The sequence below is a fragment of the Anser brachyrhynchus genome, assembly GCF_964034855.1.
Source record: "Anser brachyrhynchus genome assembly, chromosome: 5".
In the NCBI taxonomy this organism is placed as follows: Eukaryota; Metazoa; Chordata; class Aves; order Anseriformes; family Anatidae; genus Anser; species Anser brachyrhynchus.
The window spans coordinates 32,776,018-32,788,240 of record NC_137699.1 but is presented as its reverse complement, the minus strand read 5'-3'; the positions used below and the strand labels follow the sequence as shown (position 1 = coordinate 32,788,240).

Genomic DNA, 12,223 nt, shown 5'->3' with positions numbered 1-12,223 from the left:
GCTTTGTTCGCCCTCCGCTTTGGAGGGGGGCTCCAGAACCCAGCTGTGAAGTGGGATCTTGTGCCACCAGCATTTCAGCAGTCTGATACTCACCAGTGGTTTCTCTTTCCTTCACTTCTTCCTCAGCCCAGAGATAGTGAATATCAAACTTACCAGGTATCCTAAAGGGCAGCGAGCCAAAGAACGTTTGCATCTCACTGCATAAAGCATGGCGAGGCATGACAGAGGAGAAAATACAGGAACCTGAGGCTTCTGTCTTGCAGCTTTGTTTCTGCTTATTGCATTAAGTGTTTCTCATGAGTGAAGGATTAGCCCAGCCCGTCTTGCCTGCGGTACAAACAGGAAATGAAAACCTTGCAGTCAGAGGATACACCTGCCAAAGGCTGGCTGAGCAGCTGCGGCCCTCACCCATGGCTGAGCGCAGAGCCGGAAGCGTCGAGGGCTAAGCGCGGGCTGAGCACTGTTTCTTCGCAGAGATGTGGGGGCTGGATGGTGGAAGAGACAGAGGGAGAGATGAAGGTGTAGTCACAGCGTGCCTGGCAGTCTGATAAGAGGTGCTGATCAGGAAGTTCCTCACGTAGCGTGCGAACTGCCGTTCCTCTAGAGGAGCGTGCGTTCTGCCTTGCTGTTGATCATCAGTCCTCCAGGTCTGGCTGGCACCCTGCTGCAGGAAGATCAGCGGTGTGAGAAAGCAGCGCCTGTCACTTCCTTGGGGACTCCGCTGACTAAAGCGGATACGAGGGTGGTCAAGGCTCCCAAGGAGCCTGGCATGTGGAGGTTGCTCAGTGATTTCCTTGATCGAGGGCAGAGTTAGGCTGTTTGTGTTTCTTGAGTGGCAGCTGACAGTGTTTGAAGTCATGCAGCTGCCCTGGCGGAAGGCCAGTTGCAGTGATTTGGACAAATTATCAGTTGATGTTGTTTGGCACAGCGCCTCTCTCAGTCTGAAGAATGAGTGATGCTGTTGCACATCAGCTCGGGCACAGACTTCTCCAAGTAGATACTCGTATCTCTGTGCTGGGCTGTCTGGTGGTGGTGCATGTCATCGTGGAGCAACATTTTGTTTCCAGGCCTAAATACCTTTTTGTCTGGCAATGAATGATTGCATCGGGGAGTGCTGTGCAGAGTAGTGCTTATTGTGTGCATCAGGAACCTGTTCACTGCCCAGTGACAGGAGAAGATGAAATGTGGTAATAAAGGGGCTAAGTCATTTGCTGTAAGAGCCTCACCCTGTCTTGGGAGCTAAATCAAGTGTTGCACTCAAACTTAGCTATAATGGGTTGTGTGAGTGTTTGCTTAATGTGCTCCTGTCTGGGCTTGCTTGGGGAGATTCTTCTTGTTGACTTGCTCTTTCACCTCCCACCTATTGAGAACTCAATTCATGATTCATGTCTGATTCAGCCAAGTGAGTAGTACACTTGGCAGTGAGGAACTCCTTAGTTTTAAATATTCCAGAAATCTTTAAGGGGCAAAAGCACAGAAACTGGCTGCTGAAAACAACGCAAATGGCTTATATGACGGAACCAGGTTTGTCATTTGTGATGCTTTTGTTTTAGTTGTTATGGGCAAATCCTACACCTTGCATCCCTATACAGGGCCTGTGTGGATATTGAAGTTGTGTTTCCTCCAAGAAGTAAGGGAAAAATTAATCAATTCTCAATTTCTCCATTACAGTATGATGTCTTGTTAGGTTGAAGTTTTTCATCAAGTGCCAAATAATCCTAAGCTTAGTTCTTATGGTTTGGGCAACAACAAAGTAATGGAATTTTGATAAACTGCAATGAAAAGCTTTTAGTAAATCCTTTAGATGTTTTAAAGTATGCACGTAGGTGTATATATATGCCTGTACATAGTATTAAAAGAGCAAGGATAATTATTAGTTCATTATATTAGGCATAAAAGTATGCATTGCTCCAGGATCTGAATCTAACCAAGTCAGCTGCCTGCCTCTTTCAGGTCTGCAAAGAACTATGGTAAGCCTTCACATGAAAGAACTCAAAACCAGAGTCCCTCAGCAGGCAAGTTCTGTGGCTGTACCTGGAATGATACCATGTTGCTCAGCAACTCTCACTATTTTTTTAAATATATATTAAAGGACTCAAATCACCAAATCTCTCCATGCAATGAAACTATATGGTTGGCTGTCCCAGAGCCTCACGCTCCTGAAACAGTGAAGCCCCTCAGCACCTTTGAAGCTGGTGGCTGTGAAGGAGCACCTGTAGAAGACCTGTCGGTTTGTGGGGAATTATGCTGATACTGACTTGTCTCGGTAGTATAATATGATTCATTGTTGAAATGTGATCTTTTATAGGTTGTTGTTATAGTACTGTAGTTATTGATTACATTCCCGCAGGGAATCGTATCTAATTGAAGGGTAATTGAATTAGGCTAGTAATAGTCTTGGTTGTGGTCCACTCAGAATTTCTTACGGGAGCGTTTTATGGTGGCTGCAGTGAGACAGATGAAAGCAAAGTTTGGTTCAGGCTAGCTTTAGTTCAGTAATGTAATAGGGTTAGTAGCTTTGGACCTATTTCAAGTTATTTGTGTGTGTGGGTCCAATATGTCAGGTCAAAGTCGATCCAAGTAGTGACAAACAATACTGAAAATGGAGAACAAATCTGAATATATTAATTTCATTTTTCAAATTGAATGAAATAATTGAGTGAAACAGCATAAAGAATTAAGAAAACAAACTAGCTTTCAAGCTGATTTGTTTCAGTTTTAATAAACTAAGGGAAGTAAAACAGTTAAGGATTTTGTGGATAATTAACTCAGGGTTTTAAAAACTTCAGAACATTTTATTGAGTTTTTAAGTAAATGTACATACTATAAAATGTAAAACTGAAAGTCATAAACTGTAAAACATACACGGATTTTAGAGGGAACAAATATTAACATAAGAGTTTGCAGGATTAAATTCTACCACATGTTGACACTGCCTATGAGAACTCTGTGTAATCTTATGAATTTTGTGAGGATTTATTGTATCACTAAAAAAAAAAAAAATATGGGGGTGCTACTGTGTGACTGAGGACGGAAGAAGTAAGAGACAAAATCACAGAAAAAAGGTGAGCCACAGAGGAGTGAATAGTACGGTACACGGATAACACAGAACTGGCACCTCCCGTAGCAGCACTTCCTTTAGCCTGGGGCCCACACTAAAGGTAGTTTCAGCTACTACCGATGTGTTCTCAGGTGCTACTTTTCCAGTCGCTGCTGTTAGGGTTACTCTGCCCTGTAAGAGGCCAACACCCACCATCTTCTCACATGCTTGCTTGCAGAAATACTTTGAAACGTGTAGTAACTTTCTGATAGCTATAGTTTTTTATACTCCTTGTAGTCCCTGTGGAGGAACTTTGTTCCTTCTAGGAGTTGGTGAGACACTGAGTAGGCAGTGGCAACCAGCAACACAGATCAAATTTCAGCCCCCATGTCCCAGAGCTGCAGAATTTAGCCTAAATGATGCAAAGACTTCAAGAGAACAGTAGATTATGATGACTGACAATTAAGTACTCTTTCTTTAAAGCCTTTTAAGGAAAAAAAATCACAAATTTCTCACTATCCTTTTGTTTCTTCCTGTCATAATAGCTCTTTGTAGTCTTGCGTAGGTTTTGTACTAGCACAGAGAAGAAAGACAACAGGATCTTGGATAAAGAAACTACTGAAATTGTCCTGGAAAAATGATCCGGGGTCACTGTTAACTATTGTATAGCAGAATTTCCATGAGAATTTAACAGTGCAGGAAAGAAACTAGACTTCCTTCCACCCTGATGATAAGGGAAAAATGAACTTTTTTAGGGTATCATTAACTTGTTATTTAAGTATACTTTTGTCTTAACTCACTATAGTTTCAAGTAACATGCTAGGATTATTAAAACTGACCATTCTTGTTCCCCCTGAAGAAAAAGGTTTTCTTATCCCCTCTCCCCCCCCACCCCACCCCCCCAACTAGTTTAGATGTACTTGGCATTTGTAATAATTTTAGTTGCTTAATTTGGACTCTGTTCTGCAGATTCCTAAATTACGATACCTGCTTGTCAGTGCTTGCCTGAGGGTAGTTATGTGTATTATTTGTTCACAGAACTGAGATCTTTGTTTCTGGTTTCCCTTTAGGTTAAGGGGGTGATTTTATTTTTCTCTCAAACAACAGAGGATGGTTCAAGTCCTGTCCCCTGTTGCCCTTAGGCATGAGAGTAGATCTCTTCTCCCCTGGGGACGTAATATACACTCAGTGAGAAATTTCAGTTGTTCTATGCAGCCCTTAAAACTGCAACAACAAAGAACAAAACCACACAAAATCAGGAATACTCCCAGTGGTCTCCACATACCTCTTCAGCGAGCTTGGCTGTTAGGATGTTATAGCCCTTGTCCTGAAACAGTGGGAGGGTTTCAGGAAAGCAGATTAATTCTTGTGGACAGTGAGGCCTGAGCCCAAACCCCTCAGAGCAGAAGAAAGTGCTCCTAATGAGTGCAGTGGGTTTTGCTCAGCCGTGTCCTACTGGTGCATTGAGGCAGGATTGTGATGGCTGTGCTTCGACACACCAGTAGCGTAGGAAGTTGTGCTCTCATCATGAGAACAGACCTGGAGAAAGCTGCACACCCAGGAACCAGTGGCTCTCCGTTGCTGCTCACCTTTCCTGATCCTTAATAGGGTAAACCATCATGGCAACTGCTACCTGTATTGAGGGTTGAATAAGCTGGAAATACGTCATCTGCCCAGCATCTTGTTCATGCACGTCAGTGCTAACACAGTGTCTACCACACCTGCTGCATGGAAATACGGTTTTCTTCAGTGCTCTGCTTCAAATTCAGAAGAGTAATTCAGATAACAGACCAGTGGCAGATTCCAAGCCACAATCCTTTGAATGCCTTGTGGCTCTGTTGCAGGAACTAGCTCTTCCATTCTCTTCCACTGGGTTTTCACTCTTTCACTGCCTAGACACTGTTCTGGCAGCACAGCCTGTCACACACCCCTTGGCAGAAAGCTAGCTTTTGTCATCTTCAGCATCCCACACCTCCTAGTGCTTAGGGAGATAGATACACGTAATGTGTCAGCTACAGTTCACATCAAGTAATTTATGCGCTTAATCTACCAATGTTAATGTTTCTCGGGTTTGCCTTTTGGAATGGTTTTCTTTTTGCTATTGGAAAATTCTTGAGTATATTGATCTTAAGAGGCATATAAAACAGCATCAGCGATGTCAGGGGTGTCTGATTCTGGCAATTCTGATACAGAGATATCTGAACTTTCCCTGTGTGTATATAAATAGCATAAAACACTGAACGGGAATCTGGAAGAAAGGGCTTGGAGAAACCCAGCCAGAACAGAAGATTGAGGAAGACTGAGCAAGAATCTAGGAGAAAGAGGGCCTGAGGGAGATTTGAACTGCAAATACACACGGGCAATGGCATTAGTCCTATTTGCCATTGCAACATGAAGCAGTGATGTGAAAAGCACATAATGCCATTGCTAACAAAGAGGAAAAGATCTTGCTTTAGAAATAGATGTGAGAAAGATTCCTCCCACAGCAGGCGCACAAAGTTTTCATCTTCCCACTCACGCCAGTGCTCCAACAGCACGCAGCCCTGTTTGCATCCTGGCAATTTGCATCCTGAGTTGGTTGAGGTTGGGGACTGAAAGATGCAGCAGGGCAGAGTGCGTCTGCTGAACCCCTGTCCGTGGCAGTGTGCTCCACTGGGTGCGTCTGGAAGTGATTGTTTCCCTCCTAGCTTGCACCTTGTGCTTTCCCTGTCTTAGGGGAAAAATGTTTGTGAAGAGATTAAAAAAAAATAAAATTAAGAAGCACTGACAGTTTTTTTCCTTTATTTTTTATTGGGTGAGTGGCTTAAACATATTCATCTAAGGCAGCTGTAACCTAAGCAGTCAAATTCCACTTGAGCTGGGGTTGAATTTGGCCCATTGTCTCTCCTTCACACCCACAGTACAAATAAAAGCTGCAGCTTCTGAGGGCTAGGTGGGAGGGAGGAGGTGGGAAAGCCACTAGAGTGTGGTGGTGCATTGACAGCTGACATGCATTCCTTGAAAACCTGTGCTTCTCATCACTTCTGGGTAGAGCAGCATGACAAATCATTGGGAGACACGATACAGTATGTTAGGAGCGGGACATTGTCATGTGTATAGGATCTTTACAGGAGGGATATAGAACTCTGTTGATCCTGGCGTGGGGAGCCAGCAGTGCAATCCTGAAAATTGGACTGGAATCTCTAAAAACTTAAATCTTGGCAGAACTTACACTCAAAGGGATCACTTCAGCTCCAAATGATGTTTACTTTCAATTGTTCAATAACTTTGGGCCCTGCCTGTCTGGAGCAGAAACTGAGCAGAGTAGACTGAAGGGCTTCTGCTATCAGCTAAATCTGGTGAATAGACTATACAAAAGTCATTTTTAATCTTTTCTACTTGAACAACAATATTGACACTGCTCTTTCTTCCAGAAGGAGGCTAGGGACACTTACAAGTGGTGTGCAAGAGCTGCTTTCATCCTCACTGGGTAGCAGTTATCCCTGTGATGAGCTAAGCTGCTGGTTAGCAGTGTACAGTAGCAATTTGGAATGGCTTGAGGCAAATAACGCAGAATATGAAATCCCCTGCAGGGCCATTTAAAGCTGCAGAAGGGATGTATTAAACTAGAGTTTAGCTAGCGCTATTGCTGTCTGGGGAGTTGCAGCAAATGCAACCAAGTCTTCTGTGATTCGTGATTCTTAAGCATCCAGGACTTTCTTTTCTTGCTTTCTCTCAGTAGCACGGTATGTCTAGAAAAGCAATACTGCTGCACGGGACACTTGTGTCAGACCAACAGTGATTTCAGCTTGAACTGCTTTCAAAACCAAGCTAAGTTAAACAGGATCTTATTTCAGAATAAACATGCCTATATGGAGATTATGTTGTTACGTCAAGTCAAATTGCAGTATAACTTAAAACTTTAACGTGAAAATAAATCCCTAAAAGAAGGATCAGTTGCATCTGTGAGTTCACGTATCCTCATGGTGTGTTCGAGGCTTCACAGGGTTTTGCCCTCACATGGTGACCAACACTGCTAGACAGAACCATATAAGAAACCTGGTGTAATTGATCAAATCTGGGGAAGGGTGACCAGGTTGAAATGTGATCTGAAGAGCTACATTTTGCCTGTGTCTCTTTACCTGCAATTTCACTTCACGTCTTTCACTGCTGTAGAAATACAGTGTAAAATACAGTAAAAATAAGGTACTTGAAGCATCTAGTTCATCACATTGATATTCCTGCTAGAGAAGACATACTTGTTTTGTAGGTGATTTTTTTCAGGTGTTCAGCAGCGACCTAAACTTGGTTTTAGTGAAATCAGTGCCTCCCATTGGTTTTGATAATGCCTGCTTAGGCCATTGATAAGCACTTCCGTAAATCCAGCCTAACCGCCAGCTATGCTTGATCTCAGCGCAAAAAAAATCAGCACTAAACTGTTCCGCACAACTATGGCACACCGTTACCAGCTCCATGGGATACTGTGTCCTAGCACCAGCAGAGACCAGCATGCCTTTGTTGTTTGTAACACGCTCTGGGGTCCCTCAGCATGTAACGTACGCGCTAGTGGGCTGTGGTTCATACTTGCCCAAGTTTCTTTTCCAAAGCATGAGACTTCTTCACTTTCTAATTTGATTATTTTCACCTTTCTGCCGTTCTGATGGAGCACTCAGCTGCTGTTTGTGAGCAGCTGTTCTGTTTCCCTGTCTGCCTGGAGCGCTAGCCAGACAGCTGCACTGTGGGACAGCCAAGGTGGCCAGAGCTATGCCCAGCTTCGTTAAAAAGTAACAGGGTTGGGAAAGAGGGGAGGGAGCAGCAAAATCTGTGACCTGGAATAGATTCTACAGCTCGCTGGCAGTGAGTGCTACAAGGGAACTGAGTGAACTCCAAGCCTGATTGGAGATGCGTTTACTATGGATCCGGCAGAGCGAGACTCGCTTGCTGCCTTGGTGAAAGCTGTTAGTCGTGAGGGGATGGGGAAGGCCTCTGGGAAAGGAAGTATTGCTGACAGCAGCAAACTGCTCGTGTTCGTATCTCATGGCAACTTAAACATGCGTAAGTGTAGGTTCAGCGTCTGGTCTCTGCATGACTCAGACACGGAGAGGGTCAGGTGTGGCTCAGAACAGGAGTGTGACGTGCAGCATGGCGTGCTTTTTTTTCCTTTTTCTTCCAGGTAGCTTTCTTGTGGATGGTAGGACATTATGTTTAACTACGTGTCTGTTCCTGATTTTATGAGCATATTTTTCCAGTGATGATCATAGTGTTTGTTTTGTGGTTCCGCTTTTGAGCGCTTAACAAATTATGGAGAAACAATTCAGTGTGCTTGAAGCTAGGTGGTAGGTTTACAGTATGTCAGGATTTCAGATTTTGCCCAATTTAACATTTCTTTCTTTTGCATTCCAGAAAAAGGCATGGAATACCATTAAAACCATGGTGAACTTACCAGTGATCAGCCCCTTCAAGAAACGCTACTCATGGGTACAGCTGGCTGGGCATACAGGTGAGATGAATATAACATCTTCACTGGTTTTGACTCTGGAATGTGGTATGGGATCATTTTTATTGACCGAATAGCCACTATGTTAGCTCCCTGGCAGGAAGGATTGCTGTCCTTGCCTTTATGTGCCTCAGCCCTGACAAGGACAGGGTTTCTAGTACCAACCCCAAACCTTCCATGTGAATGTAAGGCTTTGGGAGAAGAACAAATATGGGGACAACTGACTTGATGGCCAGGTGTTTGCCTAGTGAGTCTTGTCATTATTCATTGTATGTGTGCAAGGAGCAGCTCAATCAGCTACGTCTAATTTTGTGTCAGTAGAAGTTAACAAGTGCGTTCCTCATGTAAGATCAGTTTCATTGTTAAGATTAAAAAAAAAAAACACACAAAGAACAAAACAAGAAACCAAAGAGAAGTTATTAGGCTTGCTTCTCTCATGCTTCATTTAATTCCTATGCAGCCCTTGTTCGTAAAGTGCTAGTGCGGGGTTTATTAGTACACATGTGGGCAGGCACCTACGCTGCATCGTGCTTTAATGCAGTACCTGAACCACCTCTTTATATGCTAATGCACTAATATGGTGCATTTCAACGCTGTGCAGAGATTTATTTAGTCGTAGAAATGGAGTAGCTGCATTTGCACAGTGGTGTTGGTAGGGCTAACCTGTATCACACAGTGCCAAGATGACCCAGCCTTACTGCAGTTTCCATCGGTGTGTGTGGGGTTGGCTTGGTCTCTGTAGAATGGTAGATGGGGACGTAATCATAACCCTTCTGGGGCCTTGTGTAGGGTGGAAGAGGAGGATTGAGGAGTTACCAGAATCTGATTAGGAGGAGAGAGAACACTCTGGTTCGCTTTAGTTAGTTTTCTGTGGTTGCATTTAGTCCACCATTTTTGCAGCTGTTCTCTGATATGACAAGTTCTTTCTAAAGTAAAACCTGGGCCATCACCACCCTAGCCCTTGTGCTGAGGCAGTGCTAGTTCTAGGATTTGTTGGCAAGGAACCAGTTTGCAAAGGCCGAAGGATCCTGCTGTGATAAAAGTGCATTGCTAGCTTCAGGTTTAATGAGGCCCTACTTTGGGGCCTATTTTATGTTGTGTAGATTAAAGGGTACCTCTGAATGAAACGTGTACTTTTCTCCAATGTTATTGGCAGGCTGCAGGACAGGAGTGCGCCTTCTGCAGCTGGAGTGTGATGACTGCCAATCTCGGCCTATGCAGACTCTGTCCTTTGTACTGCATGTCATTTGGACCCAGGGCTGTAAAAACAACCGCACTGCAGGCTCTACCTGCAGATTAGCAGGGCTCCCCAGAGCAGACGCAGTGCCTGAGGGTACACGCATGTGCAGTCACAGTGTGTGTGTAGAAAGGGCACTGCTTGGCTTCTGGCCTGTTGGAAGCTGTTTAATGATCGCTGACCGCACTGCTTTTGTACGTACACACTCAGCAAGTATATCATACACAAGGATTAAGGACAAAGCCAACGCTGTCAGTGTTATGCAGCTTTAAAATAGCCTGTCAGAGCATTAAAGAAGTCTGGCCTGTGGCTTCTTCCTGTGCATTTTAATGAGTATAGAGCAATGTTTGATATCCCAACAAAGAGTTTAGCATGGAGAAGAAAAAAAAAAAAGAAAAAAAAATGGCCCGGAGCAGCTGCACTCCTTAAAGCTATAAATTCTGATACGGGAACATATTTAAACGGACTTTCACTGCCAATGGTTATGTTTGTCCTCAGTGTTTTATTTTTCAAGAAGCATGTTATCTTTTTTGTTCAGGGGAAACCTTTATCTGGTGTCGTGCTGCCGAGGTAGATGAGGCTGGAGTAGTGGGGGAAGGTGTTTTTCCCTTTTGCAGGCCAGGCTTTTCAGCATGTGTTTGATTTTCTTTTTAGGAAGTTTCAAGGCAGCTGATAGCGGGAAGATTCTCAAACGCTTCTCAGAGAATGAAAAGGAGTGTTTTGAGCGACTGATGAAAGACCCACTACGCTCCTGTGTCCCTTGCTTCCATGGTGTGGTGGAGAGAGATGGAGAGAGCTACATTCAGTTGGATGACCTGCTTACTGATTTTGAAGGGCCGTGTGTGATGGACTGTAAGATGGGGATCAGGTGAGACATGAAAGAGAATTTGCTTTCTAACCTGAATGCATTTGAAGGAAGTAAAAGGAAGGGGCATGTGGTTGTGCTTTGTCTGGAGGAGTTTAGTAACTGTTTTGGAGCATTGGGATTCAGTCCAGACAACCTGCTGTTGGTTTGGCAATTGGCTTGGACAACCTGAGGAGAGTAATGTCCCACTGGTGCCTGATTGTACCTGGATTCTGGCAACAGAGTGATCAATAGGCTCAAAAATGACCCACATCAAGATATTTTCAATAGGGATTTGGGATGAGGTTTCTCTAAAACGGCCTGAAAATACATGGGGAAAAATGACATGATTCGTTCACTGCCAGTTCATTTAATCTTTGTGTATGCAGTGATTCAAAAAATGCCACCAAGAGTAATTCCTGCCTGCAAATGTGAATGACTGAATACCAGTGAGAGAGCCCATTTCCAAAGCTTGAGTGAGTCTTCAGTCATGCTGATCTTCTCGGTAGAGAAGTGTTGATCATTTGCCCAGTACTGACTGTGTTGTTCCCTGCTCTCACATCTGCATGATGCTATCATCTTGTTCTCCAGATTCTCACTTTCTTTAGCTTCTCTTTTTTCCTTATGTATGATTGAGAAGAAAACCTCAAAAATGTTATCTAAGCATAACAAATAGAGAAGGAATCTGTTGAGAGTCTGAAGTAGCAGTACAGAGATGTAGAAACTGTCGTGTAGTAATCTTTTGGGTGCCAAGTCAGATGCTCAGTTACTGAGATAAATGAAATACTCAACTTACAGGAGTGCAGATAAGCCTTTTCAAATAGATGTAGAACCTTAAGTGAGCTGTCTACTAAATTGGAGTAGAAATGCGTAGTGCTGGTATACCCAGAAGAAAGAGGAGAAAGATTTGTCAGCAGTACATTATTGTATTCAAAGCAGTTGACACTCAGATAACGGGTGACAACAACTCCTAAACACCACCCCTGTTTATTTTACACCATAGTGAAGAAAGTACACTCCAGGCACCTGATGAAGTGCAAGCTTTGCGGAGAGAGGCAAGCTTTCGGAGTCCAGTGAATGCTGAGAATATGGATAGTGCCTTTGTAATGGCTGCCAGGTTAATGGGGTTGAGTGATAACAGCAAAATGTGGGAAATTTTGTCACCCTTTGCCTTCCTTTCCTTAGTTGCTTCTTTGTGTTTGGAGCTACAGTTCCTCAGATATCTTCTTTATTCTTTCCTTTTTACTATATGAAGAGTGATTCTGTCCTTCTGTCTGATACATTATGCAAAACCTTAATTTCTTTCTGAGGCCTGATGCAAAAATAACATAACTGAAGTTTTTCTCAAGGAGAGAGAAGACAGTAAGGCTTCAGCGGGCCTCTTTGCTTTTGATTTCATTGCAAGTCATCTCTCTTAACTGTCCTCTGAAAATACAGTTGTATGTCATGGCAGAATAGGTTTCAGCTTTCTCCCATTCTGTAAGCAGGACATAACAATAGCATGTAACAGTAAGTAAAGGTGTAGTTAGAACAGAAGTGAGTGAGAGAAATCCGAATGCCCTCTACAGTTTCCCTGCACAAGCCTGTGCAGTCGTGAGTCCATGCTTTTTAGTTTCCTTATAGGCA

At 43.5% G+C, this 12,223-nt stretch overlaps 1 protein-coding gene across 1 annotated transcript in view; it reads left to right on the top strand.

The window, feature by feature from the left end:
• The window catches only part of ITPKA (inositol-trisphosphate 3-kinase A), a 40,484-nt gene that overhangs the window by 16,022 nt on the left and 12,239 nt on the right, over nt 1-12,223 (top strand). The window contains exons 2-3 of the mRNA XM_080593439.1: nt 8,423-8,519; nt 10,408-10,621. Coding sequence (XP_080449565.1) covers nt 8,423-8,519; nt 10,408-10,621 — 311 coding nt within the window. The remainder of the gene's footprint in view (nt 1-8,422; nt 8,520-10,407; nt 10,622-12,223) is intronic.